Source organism: Nyctereutes procyonoides, unplaced genomic scaffold (genome assembly GCF_905146905.1).
Source record: "Nyctereutes procyonoides isolate TBG_1078 unplaced genomic scaffold, NYPRO_anot_genome, whole genome shotgun sequence".
In the NCBI taxonomy this organism is placed as follows: domain Eukaryota; kingdom Metazoa; phylum Chordata; class Mammalia; order Carnivora; family Canidae; genus Nyctereutes; species Nyctereutes procyonoides.
The window spans coordinates 25,592,718-25,612,573 of NW_026575043.1; the positions used below are offsets into that span (position 1 = coordinate 25,592,718).

Genomic DNA, 19,856 nt, shown 5'->3' on the forward strand with positions numbered 1-19,856 from the left:
TAATTCTCAGAACACTTCCCTTCTCTCATTACTGAAAATCAAAATACTTATCTCTGGAATCTTTTTTTTTAATTTTATCTATTTATTCATGAGAGACACAGAGAGAGGCAGAGACACAGGCTCCTCCCCTGCGGGGAGCCCAATGCAGGACTCGATCCCAGGACCCCAGGATCACGACCTGAGCCGAAGGCAGACGCTCAACCACTGAGCCACCCGGGTGCCCCAGACTTTTTTTTTTAAAGGGAATTTAGGGGAAGAGGCCTTCACTTCCATTTCTTTCTTGTAATTACGTATCCTTGAGCTGGAGAAAGAGAGAGAGGAGATTAAGTGGAAAGTCACAATGCAGGGGTTATGCGCTATTGTATGAGGTACAATTTGACCTGGTATTTCTCAAGAGTATTTGAATATAAAAAAAAAACCTTAAAAAATTAAAAAATTAAAAAAAAGAGTATTTGAATATGCAGATCCATTGATCCCAGGTAGCATTTCTGGAAGATAATCTCAAGGAGAAAACCACTTAGACTTGTAAAACTATTGCACGAGGGGAGTTTCGTACATTCCAGCCCCCTGTAATCCCTAAATTCCTTTTATGGAGATTGACGTTCTTTTTTTTTTAAGATTTATTTTATTTATTTGAGAGATTGAGCGGGGGCGGGGGGAGCAGAGGGAGAGAAAGAATCTCAAGCAGACTCTGCACTCAGTGCAGAGTCAAACACGAGGCTTGATTTCATGATCCTGAGATCAAACCTGAGCCCAAACCAAGGGCTGGACTCAATCTGCTGCACCGCCCAGGTGCCCTGGAAATTTCGTTCACCTCTCACTAGTAATCACATTTGTCTTGTTTGCTGCGGTATTCCTGGATCTTGAAGACTGCATGGTATATAGTAGGTGTTGTTGAGTGGAGTGAATAACTGAAAAAATTGGCTGCGATCTCAATGTCCAAAAAAGCACCAACCTCTTCCCACAATTTAGCACAGAGTAGGAACACATGGGCGTAAGCAGAGGGGTCGCACGTAAGATCTTGGAATCCTTTTCAGAATGAAGGACAGCAGCTCAGAGGAGCGACTGAGCATCCAGAAGGCAAGAGGCTGTCTAAGCTCCTCCGCGGGACTAAGCTCCTCCGCGGGACAGAAAGCATGGTCACGGGACAGCAGGGACTCCTAAGGTCATAGGTGTCCCCTGTACTAGTCTTGGTGTCAGTCTTTTGTATTAGCCCAAATCCAGTCTTTAGCAGGCTTAGTTGGGCTTAAAGAACTGAGGCTGAAGAAGGCCCTAGAATTTCAAGTACTAAGAAATCAAGAGGTCTTGACTTGCTAAAGGTTAGCTTCATACAGATGGCGTTGGCTTGATTCCTTCCTCAAAGGCGTCATTTGCCCCGTTGTCGGGCTGTGAGATCTACTTGTCTTTTCTAACCTCACAACAGGGTTTTAAAAAAAATAAGCCGAATAGATGATCGTAATGAATCAGTGTGGTGTTTGTGATGATGATGCAGAACTAGACATGTTAACGAGAATTGTCAACCTGTACCGCCGGGTAATAAGGTCTGCGGAAGACAGTTTTTATATGATATCATTTATCTAAGACTCTACCAACTGTTCATCTACCTGCGCATGTACATATGTGCATACCTGTCTGTCTACCTAGAGAAAGAACAAGAGAAATTCTTATCTCTAGGTGAAGAAATGGAGATAATTCTTACTTTAAAAAATTTTTCATGGGCATATATACTATTTCAGGAATTAGCATAGGTCATTTTTATCTTCAGAGAAAAACTCCAGTTTTATTTTCAGGAACATACACCCCTGTGTGCACACACAGCGACTAGGGTTTATCATATTCTTGGACCTCCAATTCGGGTGGGCCATCAGATCACCCAGTTGAATCATCTGTGAACGGTCTTGGAATGACTCCGCTTCCATGCGGAGTTACATCTTTTTTCCTTTCACAGACTTTGTTTTAGGACAATTTTAAATACACAACAAAATTAAGAGGAAGGTGCAGACAGTTGCCATACGCCTCTGCTCTACCCACCAACACGCCCCGTCACAATGTTACGTACGTCATAGTTAGTTGACACGTGGCGGCCAAAGTCTGTGGCTCACAGCGGAGTTCACGCTTGGTGTCGCACATTCTATGTGCTTGCACAAGTGTATAATGACACGTATCCCCCTTTATACTATCACAGGGTGTCCCACTGCTCTGCCCATTTATCTCTCCCCACCCCTGCAACCGCTGATCTTCTTATTGTTCGAGTTACCTCTCTTTAACCTCAAAATTTTCTTTCGTATTGTTTCTCTCTTTGGAATTTGGATTTAGAAAAAGCCTGGTTTCAAGCTGGGCTCTGCTCCCAGCTGCGCGGCTCTGAGCAAATGACTAAGCCTGTCAGAGCATAAGTGTCCTTTACTCTAACGCAGACACAGAAATGTCCCTGGCGGTGAGGAATAAATGTGTCCCGAGGGCTGACGGTAGTGTATGTGAGTATGTGAGTCTGTGCACACACAGGTGAGTATGTAGCTGTATATGTGCATATGTTTTTGCGTGTGTATGTACGCTTTGTGTGTGCAGCTGTGCGTGTGTACACCTCTGTGTGTTGTGTACACGTGTTGTGTGTGTGTACACATTTGTGTCTGCATGGGTTTTGCCCTCGCTTTACTTCCGCCGTGTACTTCTGATGTGATTCAGCATTAGTGTGAACCAGAGGTGTTCATGGGACGCGGGTGTTGGGTGTGAGCCCGGGAACCCCCACTCCGGCCCTCGCCCCGGCAGCACGCCCACCGTGGCCCAGCCTTCTCTGCCCCTCGACGGGCAGGGCCGCACCACCACCCACTGGCACAGGAGAGGGTCGAGTGACCCCACCGGGGCAGCCCAGACGCCACCGTTCCTTTGTCCAGTCCCCGAAGGTGCCCTCTGCTCAGTACGCTTACTGACTCGCAGCACGTAGGTCTCCTCTTGTGTCACTAGGCTCTGAACAGAGACTCTGCTTCCAATTCATCACCACACAAAACTCAAAAGGCCTCAGAGATAGAATTCCACCTCTTGGCATCTCAAATACCCCAGAGGGAAAAAATCAAGCCGCCAGTGAGTCCCTGGTTTCAGATAAAACAAAATATTTTAATTCAGGCTAATTTCTTCTTATTCCCAAGAGGGGTTTTATGCACCAAATGCTGGGTGATAAGAATCCTTTAGTTTTGTTTTTTTAGATCTGTTTTCTTTTGATCTCTGCCCCCATGAAAATTTTATGTACCAGTGTTAAGAATAACATAGTAGATTCAAAATTCTGGAGTCGAACTGGCAAAATATGAATACAGTGCGTGACATTGGAGGTCACACCACAAAACTGATGGTGCAATTTGTTAAGTAGGCGATGTACTTTATTAAATGCTTTTGTTATGAACCTTCCAACCGTTCCTGCAGCTTCCTGGGAACTTATGCTGTATAAGTCATCGCCATTTGCTTCTTTTCTGTTGCTAAATTTTCGCAACCAGATTGTATTGAGATCTCAACCAGGAAACAAGAATTGTGTACTCTTTCCTTGTCCTTCAGTGCAACCTACTGAATAATATTTTAGGAGATTCTAGAGTTTGCCCAAATGGTAAAAAAAAAAAAATCCATTTCACAAGTGAGTCCATATATTAAACATACATAAAAATCAGATGAACAGAACCCCAAAGCAGAGACACACCACACACATCAAAGGGAGGGTTTCCACTATGCAACATTTGGTTTTAACCATGTCCCCTGATGGTACATGAAAATTCAGTGAACTTTAACTCCAGGATTCTCAGTTTTAGCGCCAGACATTGTGGTAATTCTGTGTCGTGGGGCTGCCCTGTGCACTGCAGGCTGTCCCGCTGCATCCTGACCTGTCTCTACCAGAGGCCATATCAGCTCCCGTTTCAGCCGTGACAATCAAAAATGCCTCCAGATATCCCCGTCAACCCTGTGTAGACCCTCTGGTCCCATCACCAGCGATCAGCCCGTAACTCCAATAAAAAAAAACAAACCAGGTTATTCAATAAAAAGGAAAGAGACACCATGACATGCTGTATATACCATGGAGGAATCTCAAAAACTGTATGGGAGGTGAAGGAAGCCAGACAGAAAGGGCTACAGACTGTATGATCCCACTTACGTGAAATACGCTGCAAAGAAAAATCTATGGAACAAAGGTTAGTAGCTGTCAGCCTTGGGGTGAGAATGAGGTGACTGCACGGGGCCATGAGGAATCTTACCCGGATAATGAAAATGCTCCGAATCTGGATTATGCTGATGGCTGCACAACTTGGTAGGTGTACTAAAAATCATTGAATCGCACACTTTAGATGGGTGAGTGTACGTAACCTTGACCTCAATGAAGCTGGGGGGTGGTTTTAAGCATGAAAAAAAGAGGAGGATAAAATACATTGCAAAAGAAGAGAAAATGTGAGGAAAACCCAACCCCATAGATTTCCTTTGACTATGGGAAGGAGTCTCCTAAAAACAGAGAGATCAGATTCCCCACATTCAATCAACCCAAATGACCGTTAGAGCAAGCCACAATATTTTCGCCGCCCAGACAGCTGCAACGTCTGTTAGCACCTGATGCAACTCAACAGGCTGTTTAATTAGTTCTGGTGTGTGTCTTTCTATGGAAAATAATGTGCACGCATGGTCACCCATGTTCAACATGGCAAGGAAGAGGACAGGGTGATTATTAGGGGGTTTGTCTTATAAGACGTTCTATGTTTTCTGTGAGCATATAAAATAGTTCTCATTCATGATGAAACATGCCTCGTGAGACATGGTATGTGAAGGGGAAAAAGGTCTGAAACCACCCAGAATCTCCCTGTTGCCCACTCAAACCTTTGCCACAGTGAAAACACACACACACACACACACACACAACAACAACAACAACAAAACCAAAAAGCAAAAACCACCTCTTCTTTGGTGGACATTAAATGACAGCTGTTGCTGTTATTCAAACATATTCTGGGGACTCTTTTATTGTAAAAGGGACAGCACATATCTCCCTGGAGGATGCCCAGCAGCTGATTAAATTAAATTATTTACTGTACAAAATATGCACTCTCTGCTCAGAGGCCTAGTCTTTTTCAGGGGGTTCATGACCTGTCTGGAGTGTAAGCAAAGGGGGCGGGGGAGACGTCCCTGGTCAAGTTCTAAATACTAACTGGGCCAAATATACAACCCGAAGTGAGGCAGCACTTGAAATTTCTAGAATCTTCAGCTCTGATGGAGATAAGAAGAGAGAGAAGTGGGTTAGACATGTGGCCTTTTAGGTAAGTTATCCCAGGACTTCAATCCGGCAAGGTTTTGGATAAAGGAAGGTATTGACAGTAAATTCGTTCTCTCCGCCCACTCCCCGCGCCCCCCCCCCCCATTCAGCTAGAAACTGTGGGAACATGAAAGGGAAGAGATGATTTCAGTAACTTTAATTTCCCCCAAAGGCCACACACAAAAGACACTTTCTTCTTTTAATAACTCGATATGTTACAGAACATTACAACTCTGAGAAATTCGGCCCCTGTTTTCAGGACTAGTAAACTGAGGCCCAGAGAAATCACACTCAGCTTGAGCAAGAAGGCAGCCAGGAAGGCAATACGCCCCGTAATGATACCTGCCAACATTTCAAGAACAATATTTAAAACGATGAATAATTCTGATTAGGCCCAATTTGCAAACCGGAAGCTGAGAGCAGAGAGGATGCGGATCTACTCGATTAAATCCCACCAATTTCCTGGAAAATGTCATGTAGAACATTCTCTTTGATTTTTGCTGGCGACAGGCACCAAAGGATCATCAAGACAACATGTTTGTCCCATGCACGGTCTGTGAAACGTACACACCACTTTGCTGAGTGGGATTCAGGCAACAAACATGTTTTAAAAATAAGCACCTCATAAAATATGGAAATAAGGAAAGGGTGACGTTGCTAAAGAAGGTCTAAAGGTTTTTTTCACCTTAAATGTCACAACTTTTTTTTTTCCTTTGTCACTTAGTAAATACAAGCATCAGAAATAATTTTGAAAAGTTTTCTTTCCACGTATTGACAGTTGTCATGTTCCATGATCAGATCAAAAAGCGTATTGTTTGGACAAAATAAAATCCCGGTTACCTAAGTGGCGTAAGTTAGGCTCTTTTCTGAAAATGTAAGTTGTCTTTGACTTCCAAAGACCATCATAGTATCTGTTGTTTTAACCTTAGGGTCTTGAGCTTACAGAAACCCAAGCGTGGGTGCTGCCTCATGATCTTGACGGCGTTTAAGAAAGTCGGAGAAGCAGTCACCGTTATACTTAATCATGGTCTTTTCAAATATTTACTCGTCATCTCTCTAAAATGGCTGTCACAGGGCGGCCCCGGTGGCTCAGCGGCTTAGCGCCGCCTTCGGCCCAGGGCGTGATCCTGGGGGCCCGGGATTGAGTCCCCATAGGGCCCGCTGCATGGGGCCTGCTTCTCCCTCTGCCTATGTCTCTGCCCCTCTCTCTCTCATAAATAAATAAAATCTTTAAAAAATAATAATAAAATAAAATAAAATGGCTGTCATAACTCCTTTTCAGTTACCCCATTGCTTCTTTTCCTCACTCACTTTTCTTTGGAAGAAGTTGCTTCATTTCAACGGACCTCTTGAGGCTTTTTTAGAAAAGCTTTAAGGCAAAACAATTCTCACCTCTGGGCAAGAGATGAACTCTATGGCTTTTTCTTGTTTTTAAGGTTTATTTACTTGAGAGAGAGAATGCACGAGTAGGGAGCGGGTCAGAGGGAGAAGGTGAGAGTGTGACAACCCCTCCGAGTGTGGGTCCCAAAGTGGGGCTGGGTCCCAGGACCCAGAGATCATGACCTGAGCTGCACCCAAGAGTCGGATGCTTAACCCCCTGAGCTACCCAGCCGCCCGTCTTTGAGGTCTTGCAGGTGCAGGTGTACTGACTCACAGCTGATGATTTGGCGTTAGGCGGAGCGGCTGTCACTGGTCCAGAACCTTCTTTCTTATGCAGCTACAATGTGACCTGACCAACGGGAGGCGGTGAGCGTCTTTCACTCCCCCTCACCGACCCCCAGGAGCACACGGTACTCCCTCCGTGCGAGCACCTGTTCCTGCACACGGACAAATTCCTCCCTCTCTGCAGGTCCTGGGCCACCCCTTCTCCCCCATACAGCTCCCACCTCGCCCCTTGCTCTGTCCCGCATTCTCGCCTCTCTGAGTTCCTACAGCCGGGCCCCTCCTGGCTCTTCCAGTGGTGTTTCTCCCAGACTGACTCCAGGTCTGCCTGCTGCCCCCCCTCCAGTCTAGCGGCCACCGCAGGTTTATCCAGAGTGGATCCCGCAAAACCAAATCGGATCCACAAGCCTCAAACACAGTATCAGACTAAAAAGTCCTCGAGGAGAGGGATTTTCCTGCATAAACGTTTCCTGTGGGGACAACACTCCCTCATAGTCTAGTTAACTGTGGCCTCTTTTATGATTCATTCCTGCTTCATTAATTCATAAATCAATCCATTGAGAACCAACTATGTCATATGATAAAGTTGCCTCAATCTCTGTTTCTAAACTATTTTGGCAGGTTATCTTTGTGTTTTGCTCGCGCGAAGAGCCTGTTGCCCGTTGGTTCCAACACGGTGTAGTGCAAAGAGCACCGGACTAAGAGTCAGAACTGAGTTCCTTCTAGACCTGGATCTGCGAGTCAGCCCACGGATGCTGGTAATCCCACAGGTTTGTTGGGGGGAAAAAAATAAATCAATATATGTGATGGAAAATATACAACCTTATAAAAATTGACCAAATCAATGTAGTTTTCAGGATTTTATTGTAGACTTCTTTTATTAGGGCGGGGGGGGGCAAATTTTCATGATCTCAGAAAGAAGCTGTTAGAAAACCTGGACAAAAAAAAACACACACAAAAAAAAAAAAAGAAAGAAAGAAAACCTGGACAGTCTACACTTTTGGCACGAAACCTGGAGAAAAGATGTAAATTAAAATAGATGTGTAAAAAATAATAATAATAAATAAAAATAAATAAAATAGATGTGTGTGTATAAATCTATGTATATCTAATTAAATATGTGTACAGTGTATGAAAAATCCACTTATCTCTGGATATACTGTGCGTACGGCCGTCTACCAAAGGTGCTTCGGGTCTGAATTGCGCGTCTGGGTGGGGACCTGGGCCCTCCGGGTGTTGGCTCAGGGCCCTCGCTCACATCCTTCAGTGTTAACTCACATCTTTTCTAGAGAGACGGGATTCCAGTAACAGACTCTAAAAGTTGCTTTAAGCAGCCGTTTCCCCGGGTGCCGTGAACTTTGTTCAGAGCTGGTTTCACAGCAAACAATCAGCATCGAACTCTTCTGAGAAATGAGTGCAAATTGTGAGAAAGGCAGTGAATGAGGAAATCCAGGAAACAGAACAAGGCTATCAGATAGCAACTGCATGGATTTGAGTGAAAGGTGACAAGGTCAATGATGTTCTAAGAAATATATATAAAAAAAAATCTAAAAATCAGAGCCACAGGAAGAAGCCAGACATACGTGGATGGGCTCCGGCTGGGGCTGCGGATGCAACCAGGGAAGGAGACCCTGCAGCAGGCCTTTCCTTTGCCCCCAAGGGCAGCCTTCAGCCCTCTCAGGGGGACGCGTGGGTTCAGCCGGGCAGGAGTCTGGCCCGAGGCTGCGACGCCGAAGCGCTAACCGGATGGAGCCAAGAGGGCCTGGGAACTTGCCGCACCCAGGCAGGCCAGCGCGTGGAGCAGGCACGGCGGCGACGGGCAGGGGACAGGTGCAGGGGCAGGGGTAGGGGCAGGGGCAGAGGCCGGGAGGGCAGCCCCGGGGTTCCGGGCGTCCTGCATGGGATGCGGCCCTGCAAGCACCGGGCTGCTGAGCTGCTGCCAGCCCCCGGGGAGGACGTGGCAGGTGCACCTGCCCCAGGCGCTGAGGTCCGCGGGCCGGGCGCGTCCTTCCCCACGAGAAGGTGGGCCTGGCGACCGTAGGCACCGCCAGGACGCATTTGCAGACTGCGGGTCCCGCGGCTCACAGATGCTTAGATTAGGTTCCATGGGCCCCATGTCTTTGGGGGCCCAGGGGCTCGGTTGGCTGGGGGCTGCCTTCCCCTGGGGTCCCGATTCCGGGCCCTGGGACGGATCCCGCGGGGGCTGCTCTCCTCGTCCCCCATGCTCCCGTCAGCTTGCGTGCACGCTCCCTCGAATAAATAAATAAGATCTTTCTAAAGCGAGGTGCCCTATGATTTTTTGCAACCGAAGAAGTAGCCTTAGTAAAGGGTACGTACACCTGGTTACTTCACATGTGACCCCGTGAAATAATAATATCGGGGGAGATGGTGATTGAAAGACACACTAATGACAAAGAAAAGGGACAAGCTCAGCGTCCACTGGTCTCTCGTGCAACAGAACTTCCTCCAATGAGCCTTCGTGGGAGCAGCAAGCAGCGTTCTCGCCCGGCCCCCAAACAACCCACGTGATCTTTAGTTATTTTTGAAGAAAGGACCAGAAAAAATAAAGGAGACGTGTGAAGGGACACCTGCTGGCTCTGCGGGTGAGCGTCTGCCTTTGGCCCAGGCTGTGACCTCCCAGAAAGCGCGTGACCTGACCGTGGCCGCTTCATTAGCTTAGCCTCCGGGAGGAGAGGCGACCTCGAGCACACCCGAGTCGGGCTGCTTGCACCCGAGCCTCGCTCGGCCGCTTGCTGGCCCTGAGCCCGGGCAATGCCCAAGGTACCCAGAACTGGGCTCCTTCACCCGAAAAATGGTGGCAACGGTCAGATGCATCGCGCGGGGTTGCCATCAGGAGTGATGTCGTGAAGAGGCTTCCAGGCCAGCGGCCCTCCCACACTCACGGTGCCCCTGCTCTCCAGGTGGAAGGTGTTCAGGACTCGAGAGGCCTTTCTAGACACAGAACGCCCCCCAGGAAGGTGGTGGGCCACTCTGGCCGCCTCGGGGCCACGACGCAAGGTGCCCTCCGGCACCGCCCGGCCCTTCTTGGGGGCCTCTTTCACTCCAGTGTCACAAGAAGTTCCTCACATGAGTGGGTTGCCTCCCCCGGGACTTCCCCAAGGTATTCTGGAGAACCGGTGCGACACCGGGCCGGTCAGGCCCGCCTGGCACGTGACTATGTCGGCCGCCCGGTCACCAGTCCAGGACCTTGGGCTCTCATCTCCCACAACCTGCTCCACCGGGCTGGGAAACGGGGCGGGGAGTCTCAAGGCGTGACCGTGGGGGGGACTGCAGCCCACCTCCGGGATGCACCCGGGTCGGGCGGGGAGCTTCGCGAAGGCTCCGGCAAACAGCCGAGAAATGGGTCCCCTCTTCTCACACCTTCTTGCCTTTCTCTCTGTCGCCACATCAGCAAGACTCAGCATAAACCGAAGAGAATCCAAACATCTGACCCCTGGCACATGACCAGCCTCTCTAGGGACTCCCGTTCCGGGGAAGCTCGGTGCCACTTGCGTCTCTTGCCTTGAAGGGCACACCCTTTGCAAAGCAGAAGGTGACATTTCTCTAGTGCACCCGTGGAGGCCTTTTGATTTCCAGTTTCCAAAGTGAGTCCGTACCAGCGCCTTTGGGGAAACCCATAGCCAGCCAACAAAAGGCAAACCTGCTCACCAGAAAGGATGGTTCCTGTTTGTGCTGGTTTGGCCTCTTCTGGGGAAGGGCACCAGAGGCGGAGGGCGAAGCACCTGGCGACAGGGCGAGAGGGGCCAGCACCACGTCGACGGCCACATTCCACGCACGTAACCTCTCGCCACGCGTGTGCGACCCAGGGGGATTGCGTGGTTACGTGGAAAGGCCGCCCTGGTGTGGCCTACTTGGCTCAAGCTGGGCAGATGGGCAAGGGTTGCCATTAGCACCATTTCCAGCAACTGCATTATTCCTAGAGATTATTAGCCACCCCCCCCCCGTTGCGCCCCTAAATCACAATTTTCTTTTTCATCCCCCTGGATCCTCATCTTTTTTTTTTAATAAATTTATTTTTATCGGTGTTCAATTTGCCAACATATAGAAGAACACCCAGTGCTCATCCCATCCAGTGCCCCCCTCCGTGCCCGTCACCCAGGCACCCCCACCTCCTGTTTGCTTCGACGTGACGTGGATGGAACTGGAGGGGATTATGCTGGATCCTGACCTCCTTAAACAGCGTGTGCTCAGGCACGTTCCCATCCAAAACTAACCCCACCTCTAACTCGTCCGTCCGCACCACGCGCACAGTGTCGAATTGCCTAGTAATTTCAGTCACCTGCTAAAATAGCTCTTCGGACACCAGACTCTAATAACTGAACCAGAAACTCCAGGAAAATGAACTGCAAATTACTGGCTCCTCATCAACAGTTTGCATACACATCCAGAGCCAAAGTAAACCTGAACTTGCAGATGTTCAGAGACGTACTGGCCATTCTCCCCCCACCCTCCCACCCCCGCCGCCCCCGATTGGAGAGAGACCCAGGCGCAGCACTTGCGACCTTCAGTCAGATGCTTATTAGGTGGTTAAGCCTTTTGCTGCAAAATAGATGCTAATGTTGATTACTAATTTTAGGACCGGCTGCAACTAATTATGTCCCGTTGCTGCAGGGACAGGTCTCAGCGTCTATATAGCGGGGGTAGGAGGACGAAAGCCACGTGCCAAGGCCTCTGTGCATGATGAAATGTGGCCAGTGCGTTGCGTGAATCCAAGCCCACATCGGTGCCAACGAGCCCAAGGCCTAAGGAGACCCTATAAAATCCTAGGACGGGCACGACCGACACGCTCAAGGCTCCACTCCAGAGGCAGCTGCTGCTGCTGCTGCTTCTTCTTAGTTTCTCCCTTTCTCTGGGCAATAAAAAGGAAAGGGAAGAAGAACTTCCCTCTGAAGTGTTGGTGATTTCTTGCTAAGTGCATATATAAATACAAGCATGTTGAAAGCATGTTCTTAATAAAATTATTAATAACTTAGGGTCAGGATGGGAGGAGTCACCCAGGGTGGCATCACAGGGTTTTGATTTTCAGTGTGTTCCCTATTTTCGCCAGACGCTGGCATGCCGAGCAGCCGCAGCTGCTGGTTGTGCAACATGGGCTCCGACGTCCCCCCGGGCACCCCGAGGTGCCCGCCGTCGACGGTACGGAGCTCACCGTGCCCTTGGTGTCGCACACACGGCCCCGCTGAAAGCCAGCGGTTTCTCTAAAATAAAACCAAAGAAACGGTAAGGCACAGGTGTACCTGCGCACACGCGTACGCGACTCGCCGGAATTTATAAGTTGTCTCTACGCATGGGTAACGTGAAACATCCCCGGAGGTTGGACGTGGGGTTCCCTGCTCAGACACAAAGTGGAAAGGATAAGCACCCAACAAATAAAGGGGAAAAAAACACAAGTGGGAACCCATCCTTGCAGAAAAGCATGCTACTGAAGACACCTGAGGATGCCCAATGTTAATGAATGTGCCCTAAAAAAGCGGGATTTAGGTGCAAGGTCCCCTTGGGGCAGAGAGAGTATATGATGAACAGGCTGGTCCATTGGACCCTGGAGAGGTGACTTCAGGGGGCAAAGCAGGTGCCTGGTTTGTACACGACGTAGGTGTGTTATGGGAACAGCCGTCTGACTATGGGGCGAGCCCGATCGGGGTCACCCCGACCCGGCCAAAGCTCTCAGCACCACGTGCATGTTGCCGGGCAGGGCCCAACGAGGAACCTGGCCTCCCCCACAAATCCTGATGAGGAGAGATGGGCTAGCCAATAAAATCAGTTCTCACGAACCTACTTCACGTCTCACAGTAAGTCACAAGGCTGGACGCCCGAATTTCGCATCGTCTAGTCTGGTTCCTGGGCGCCCGGATGCTCCTGAGGACGTGCTTCGCGAAGCTGGGATGATGGCCCTGGAAGAGCCCCCCGCCGGCCCACAGGAAGGGAGGGCGCTGATGCGAAGAGCCGTGCGCGGGAAGCAGGACTCCGGAGCGGCGAGGCCTCGAGACCTACAGTCCCCCGCGTCCCGTGTAGTGCGAAGAGGCTTGCTTGGCCCCCCGACCGCCTTCCAGCCCAAATATATTCGCCTCCTGGGCCGCTCTGGGTCTCCACCCCCACGACCCTGTTCTGGCATCATGGGCGGTCGCCTGAGCGCTCAGCTGCCCCTGACCGGCCTCCAGTGCGGATCCTCCGTCCTCCGCGTACCCACCCACCAACCACGCATGGTACCCGCTTGCCCTGCAGGCTCGCCCGCCTCCGGCCCTACCCATTCCTCCGCATAATGGGACCCACGCTCCTTACGGGGCTCCCGGCCCAAGAATGAGCCCCGGGGGGTGACCGACGGAGGTGCTGGCTGGCTTGGCCGGCCCAGGCCTGGCTGCAGCTGTTGGGGCTCCCTCCTCAGAGCTGCACAAACCCCCAAGTGCAAAGCCCGGGGGCGGAGCGGCCCGTCCTATTGCTGCACCCCATGATTCGGAATCAGAAGATCCAAATTCGGGCAAAGCGGAGAGAACATTTTCCGTTTGGGTGGATTTCTTGGTGTCTCTGCAGGGTTACGCCCTCTGCCAGGCCCTTGTCACAGGATTGTCCCGGGTGCCGCACCTGCTCCTGCAGCAAGAGGACGAGGACGGGGCGGTGTCGGCCCAGCGCCAGCACCCCCGCTGCCCCTTGCTGCTCCTCGTGTCCTTCACGGCACGGAGGGAGGCCCTCCCGGGGCGCCGTGCCCAGGCCTCGCCACCGCTCCTGGGTTCTGCGTGCACCATGGCTCCGGCGCGGCCCCACACGGAGTGGAGACACGCGGCCGCCGCGGGCCCGGCCCACGAGGGGGCAAGCTGGCTGGTGACGTGGCCAGGGGCGCCAACACGGGGCCTCGAGGCGTCGGCAGGTCCCTCAGAGCCTGCGTGGAGCGGCTGCTGCGCCCACCCGCCGGGTCGAGCCCCAGCCACCTTGGGCTGCCAACCCAAACTGCTTTCCTCCTCCTCTGGACTTAGACACGGAAGCTTAGGGAACGGGCTGCAATCTGCCCTCGAGCCCGCCTGCATTTCTCCAAATTAAAAGCCGAAGCCGCACCCGAATGCCCTGCAGCCGACAAGGGCAGCAGGTGCCCACGGATGCCGTGCCGGTGCCCGCCCGGGTGCAGACACAGCACAAGCCCCTCCTCCGGTTCCCTCTGTTCACGCCGACGACCGCCCTGTCCCCCTTGGTGATGCCGAGCCACTGTCCCTAGCGCCCCCGGCATGAAGGTGCAGCCGCTGCAGACGCAGGCGGACACCAGGGCGGCCGGGGAGCCTGCAATTCCGGCAGTGGCTGCGCAGGAAGCATCACACTCCAGGCCCTTCGTGGACGTGTCCGAGTGCTCCAGCCGACGGCCCAGGGACGCCTCCTGTAAACGTGTCCACGTCTTTTTGGTTCAAGAAAATACTGTACTTTGCAGACCAGGTGTTCCGGCTGCAGGTACAGAGGGCCGCGGCCGTGCCTCCTTTCCCGGCGTGCGTGGGGCCTGCGGGGTGTGCAGGGACCCGCCTGCGGTGGACGCACGTCCCCACGAGCCCGGGAAGGCCGCCCCTCCCAGGGGCTCCGCTGGGGCCGAGACCCTGAGGATCGGGTGCAAGCTCGGCGATGCTGGGCCCTCGGCCTCTGCTTCGAAGGCATCAGGACGGGACACTTTTAGCGACGCGTGGATCATGGGAGCGACACAGCTTTTCAGACATTTAATGAGGTAGCTGAGGTCAAACGCCCGGTCCACAGCATACACAGAGGTGCTTACTAGATGCACAGACATTTTAAAACGTGTTTCCAATGCAGACCTGACCCAGTGCCTAAGGAGTGCGCGTCCTCCCGCGCCCTGGGGTGCGTGCAAGTGCCGCCCGAGGCCCCCGGCGCCGCAAGGCCCGAGAGCGACCCCGGGTACAGGCCGGGCACTGGGGCACCCCGGGGGCCTGCTCGAGGCAGCGGAGCCCAGACACCCGCCCGCGGTTGGGGCGATGCTCGGAGCTCCGTGCCGCGTCGGGCACCCGGACCAGCTGCACCACCGACGCTCTGCGGCCCGTCCCCTCCTGGCCACAGGCTGCCCCGGGTGCACAGCCCTGGACTCACGGGGTCCCGGCTGGTGGGAAAGGAGGGGAGCCCGAGCCCGGGAGTGTGGACGTGGTGACTGCTCCAGCAACGGGCACACTTGGGGCTCCCACAGGCACAGATGCATGGGAGTGCACGGGGGGTGGGGCCCAGGCAGGGCAGGAGCAGGCCGGGGCCTGGGAGTGTGGGGCTGGGCCCTGGGTGACAGTCGTGGGGCTGCCGTGGGCCTGGGGGCGTGGGGTTGGGCTCTGGGTGACGGTCGTGGGGCTGCCATGGGCCTGGGGGTACAGGGCTGGGCCCTAGGAGTCGGTCGTGGGGCTGCCGTGGGCCTGGGGGTGCGGGGCTGGGCCCTAGGAGTTGGTCACAGGGCTGCCGTGGGCCTGAGGGTGCAGGGCTGGGCCCTAGGAGTTGGTTGCGGGGCTGCAATGGGCCTGGGGGTGCAGGGCTGGGCCCTAGGTGTCGGTCGCCGGGCTGCCGTGGGCCTGGGGGCGCGGGCTCTGCAGGCCCCACCGCCGCGCGCCGGCCCGGGGCTCCAGCCGCCCCTGCTCCTTGTATTTCCGCAGAATGCTTCTGGCTTCCTCGACATCCCGCAAGGGGCTCTCTCCGTATTCTTCCTTCAGCCACTGCCGGAACTGGAGGAGTGGGAAGAAAACCGAACTGTCACACGCACGCGGGCACACGCACCCGCACACCTGCACTTTGTAGGTTTTTACCAGGTAGGTAGTAAACAGTCAGACTTTGCCACACGCATCAACAAAAATCTCGCCTGAGGACACGAGAGCAAGCCAGAGCCAGGAGCGGTGCCCGACCCGAAGGGACACGGACAGAAGTGAATGTGGGGCCCCAAGAAGGTCAAGTAACGTCGTGCAGCTGCTGCTGGCACACAAGGGCCGCTGATGACCGCAATGACCGGTGATGACTTGATGCAAGTGAGGCAGGGCCGCTGATGACTAACTGGGATGCAAGTGGGGCACCCTGGGAGCAGGTGTGCTCTGGGGGCCTCCCCAACGCGGCCCCCACGACACTGGGCACGTACAGAAAGACTGAGGCACCTTCCCGGGGGCTGTCGCTCACATCACCAACGTCCCCTGAGCACGGTTACCTGGTGGACTTCATGCTTCTCAAATTCCTGGAGTTGTCTCTGGAAGCCCAGGTTGGGGTTGGCACAGGACCTGCCCGCACGCACGGTGTGCAGGGCATCCTCCCAGCCAAGGTCGGTGACGGTCATGACGTACGCGATCACCAGGGTCACGCTCCTGGAGACGCCGGCCAGGCTGCAAGGGCCAAAAGAACCCACAGGGCAAAAGGGATTTCAGTCCACGGGTCTATCTCCCGATTCAGGGAGAGCGGGGCATTTTGTGACTCTCACTTTAGAAGGTCCTCCTGGCCTGGCTTCTGCGCGGCCAGCAAGCCAGGAGATCACTCAGACACGGGGGAGCCTCTCTCCGTTTTGTCACCCTAGAATCCCGGGCATGAGTGTCCGTGGCAGCCTCATCACTGACAGATTTCCTACTGCCCGTGGCTTTGCACACTTCAGTTCTAGGATCCTCTATGGGCCCCTCTTCTGATAGCCCCCATTGCCCTGGATAGAAAAAAATACCTAAAGCACAGGAATGTGAAGGGGCTGGGAACCCTGCAATGCATCTATTTATAACCTGCAGCACTTTAGAAGGCCTCATGGTTTTGGTTGTTTTTTTTTTTCTGGGTTTCTTAGTTAAAAGAAGACTAGATCTATAACTGAAAACCCACCCAGTAGAGAAGCTCTTATGAAATAGTTTGTGTTCTTCTTGAAACAACTGAGCAGGGCACAAGAGAGGGCACATTCCACGTGCTCTGGGACGTGGGGTCCGTAACGGTTAATTATATCCCGCAGGCTGAGTAAAGGGCCAATTTTAAATGCATATGCAAATTAACGTGGTCACAGAAGGCTGTGCTGCGTCAGATTTAGAGTGTTCTAGCAACGGTTTAGGATGGGGAAGTTTAGCAGATTTCTCATTTTTAGAAAAGCCTATCTTCAGATTTATATAACCATATGAAATACAGATTCCTAGAATATCAGGGCTACACATCTTCAAACGATAATTTTAATAATAATAATAAAACAACCGCTCTCTGCATCAGGTCGTGGCTCTTCATTAGGCATTTATGTCAGAAATACTGAGGGAGTTTTAAAAAATACATCCTCTTTGACTGCAAACCTGAGGTTCTAATTCACCAGGAGCCACAGAAGCCCAGACACGGGATTCCAGAAATCCCCTTACATGGCTCCACCTGCACCCCCACAAAGTGCTTTAAAGCAAATGCTCATGAATATCATAAAATCCACAATTTGTTGCGTTGTCCTACTCTTTTCAAAAGTAAATAGCTAAAAAAAAAAAGGAAATAACTAAATAAATAAATCACACAATTTCAAGAACTGCGTGAAACTACCAAACACCATTTTTCTCTAAAGCAATCAAACTATCTGTTGCCCCTGCTCTCCCTACAGGCCCTTCAGAACAGTTTTCACGAGTGGCTCTTCAACATTTCATGCGCTGGATCGCCTCTGTCATGACAGGATCGTTACCAGCTTCAGCAGCAACTCAGCCCGGGAGACATCACTTTACATTTTCAAAGAGCTTTCCCTGAAATGGTATCTTCTTTGAGGAAATTCAAAAGATTAAGCTTTGAAATATATATATATATATATATATATATATATATATATATTTCACAACATAATATTGTTTTTTAAAAAATCTGATTATAGCTGACACATAATTTACATTAACTTCAGGTGTTCAACGCCGTGGTTCCACAAGTTTTACATTACACCGTGCTCGCCCTCAGCGCAGCTGCCATCTGCCACCGTACAACGCTGTTACGGTACCACTGACTATACTCCCTACGCGGACTTACTCATTCCATAACTGGAACCCTACATCTCCCACTACCCTACCTCCATTTTGCCCATCCTCTTATCCCCCCCCGCCTCCAATGTGGCGACTATCGGTTTGTTCTCTGCACGTACAGGTCTGGTTCTGCCTTTTGTTTTTATTGTTGTTGTTTTTGCCTTTTGGTTTTTTGTTTGTTTATTCATGTGTTTTGTGTTTTAGATGTCATAGGTAAGTGAAATCAAATGGTATTTGCTTTCTGATGTATTTCACTTAGCAAAATACCTCTAGATCTATCCGTGTTGCTGTAAATGGCAAGATCTTTTTCTTTTTTTGTAGCTGAGTAATATTCAAAATGGAGTTTTACTCCATACAGAGAGGGAACACGCTCGGCCTGCAGAGCTCTGGCTTCAGGATGTTGGCCGCTGCTTCCCTCGACATATTAGTTATGTGATGAGCATGAGCACCAGTGGTAATGGGCATTTCTTAATGTATATAATTTGTCAAATCGCCATAAGATACACCTGAAACTAATGCCAACTGTATCTCACTTAAAAAAAGGAGAAAAAATAAGTGGGAAATATCAGAAAGGGAGAACATGAAGACTCCTAACTCTGGGAAACGAACTAGGGGTGGTGGAAGGGGAGGAGGGCGGGGGGTGGGGGTGACTGGGTGGCGGGCACTGAGGGGGGCACTTGACGGGATGAGCACTGGGTGTTATTCTATATGTTGGCAAATTGAACACCAATAAAAAATAAATTTATTTAAAAAAAATTTTAAATAAAAAAAATAGAATATGAGTGCTAACGTTCAGTGAAAGCTTACCATGGGCCAAGGACAGTGCAAAGAACTGTATGTGCATTGCCCCTGGGTGAGGTGTGTAGGAACAGCTGTCTCTGCACTGCGTATGTGCTCACATCCTCATGACGTATAGCTCAATGCAGGTGGAGAGCTGCACGTAAACTCTTCGTTCTAAGAGTCTATTCAGATCTTTTCAAAGCAAAGTACTAAGCTAAACATACACAAAAGCCCCAATCTGTGAATGGAGAAGAAAGGGTCATTCAGGTGTTGTGCTAATGCCACCTAAACACCCATACAAGTGACCAAAACCCTCCGGGAAGAAACAGTGAAAGGGCACTGACGTGGCAGGGATGAGCCCACAAAATCTGTGCCCTCCCCAGGAGGCTGCTCCGAGGGCCTCAATCATAGACACGGGCTAGAAAAGAGGATCCTGTGATCCAGTAGCCTCGACGGTCCCCACAGAAAATCCTAAGCGAAAATGAAAAAAAAAATCATAGTGTTCTCTTCCATCAAACATAAACAACGAGTAGGAGACGGCAGGGGTCGAATGAGGGGTGCGCTCACGAGCCGAGGGCGCACGGGGCCGTTAGGAGGCGGCGTGAACAGTCCCGGCTCAGGGGCCCAGGTGCGGGCCAGGCCAAGCAGAGCCCGGAGCCACGCGCAGGACACGCGTACGTACCAGTGTACGAGGCAGCCCTCGCCCCGGAGTCGGCACTCGTGAATGAACTTAATACTTTCTTTGAAATGTCTTGTCCTGTGGGAGGAGAAAAAAGAGAGAAGTGACCTCTCTCTACTTTACTCAACGTATGATGAAAAGAAAAATCCGCCTGAGGTTTCTTGAAAAGGTCTCCGAGTCCTGTGGCTTCCAACCCGTGGTCACGCTGCCCGAGGCTGGAGCTGCCTCAGCTTTAGAGTCTGTCACACGCCGCGCCGAGGCCTGGGCAGGGCTGCCCGCCTTCTGGAATTTTCTGAATTTCTCTGCGAGGAATCCCTAATCACAAAGTGGTCACTGACTGCTGGGGGGGGGGGGGGGTTCTGTGCAGCCCGGGGGCCGGCTGGGCCTGACGGCTCAGGTGCATCCCTGAGGCCCTGGGGTCTGCACGCCGGCCGAGCAGGGAGCGGGTCACGGCCACGCCGGCGACGGAGGTGACCGCGCCACTCGGGCTCACCAG

At 51.8% G+C, this 19,856-nt stretch overlaps 1 protein-coding gene across 2 annotated transcripts in view; it reads right to left on the bottom strand.

Annotated features, from left to right (window-relative positions):
• Positions 1 to 14,631: 14,631 nt before the first annotated feature.
• DUSP22 (dual specificity phosphatase 22) overlaps positions 14,632 to 19,856 on the bottom strand; it is a 57,047-nt gene continuing 51,822 nt past the window's right edge. The window contains exons 5-7 of one of the 2 annotated variants that reach the window (XM_055322955.1): positions 19,364 to 19,438; positions 16,113 to 16,284; positions 14,632 to 15,642 (exon numbers count right to left, since the gene is read on the bottom strand). In XM_055322955.1, the coding sequence (XP_055178930.1) occupies positions 15,463 to 15,642; positions 16,113 to 16,284; positions 19,364 to 19,438 (427 nt within the window). In that variant the 3' untranslated portion in view covers positions 14,632 to 15,462. The remainder of the gene's footprint in view (positions 15,643 to 16,112; positions 16,285 to 19,363; positions 19,439 to 19,856) is intronic. The other variant, XM_055322956.1, reaches the window with a different exon arrangement.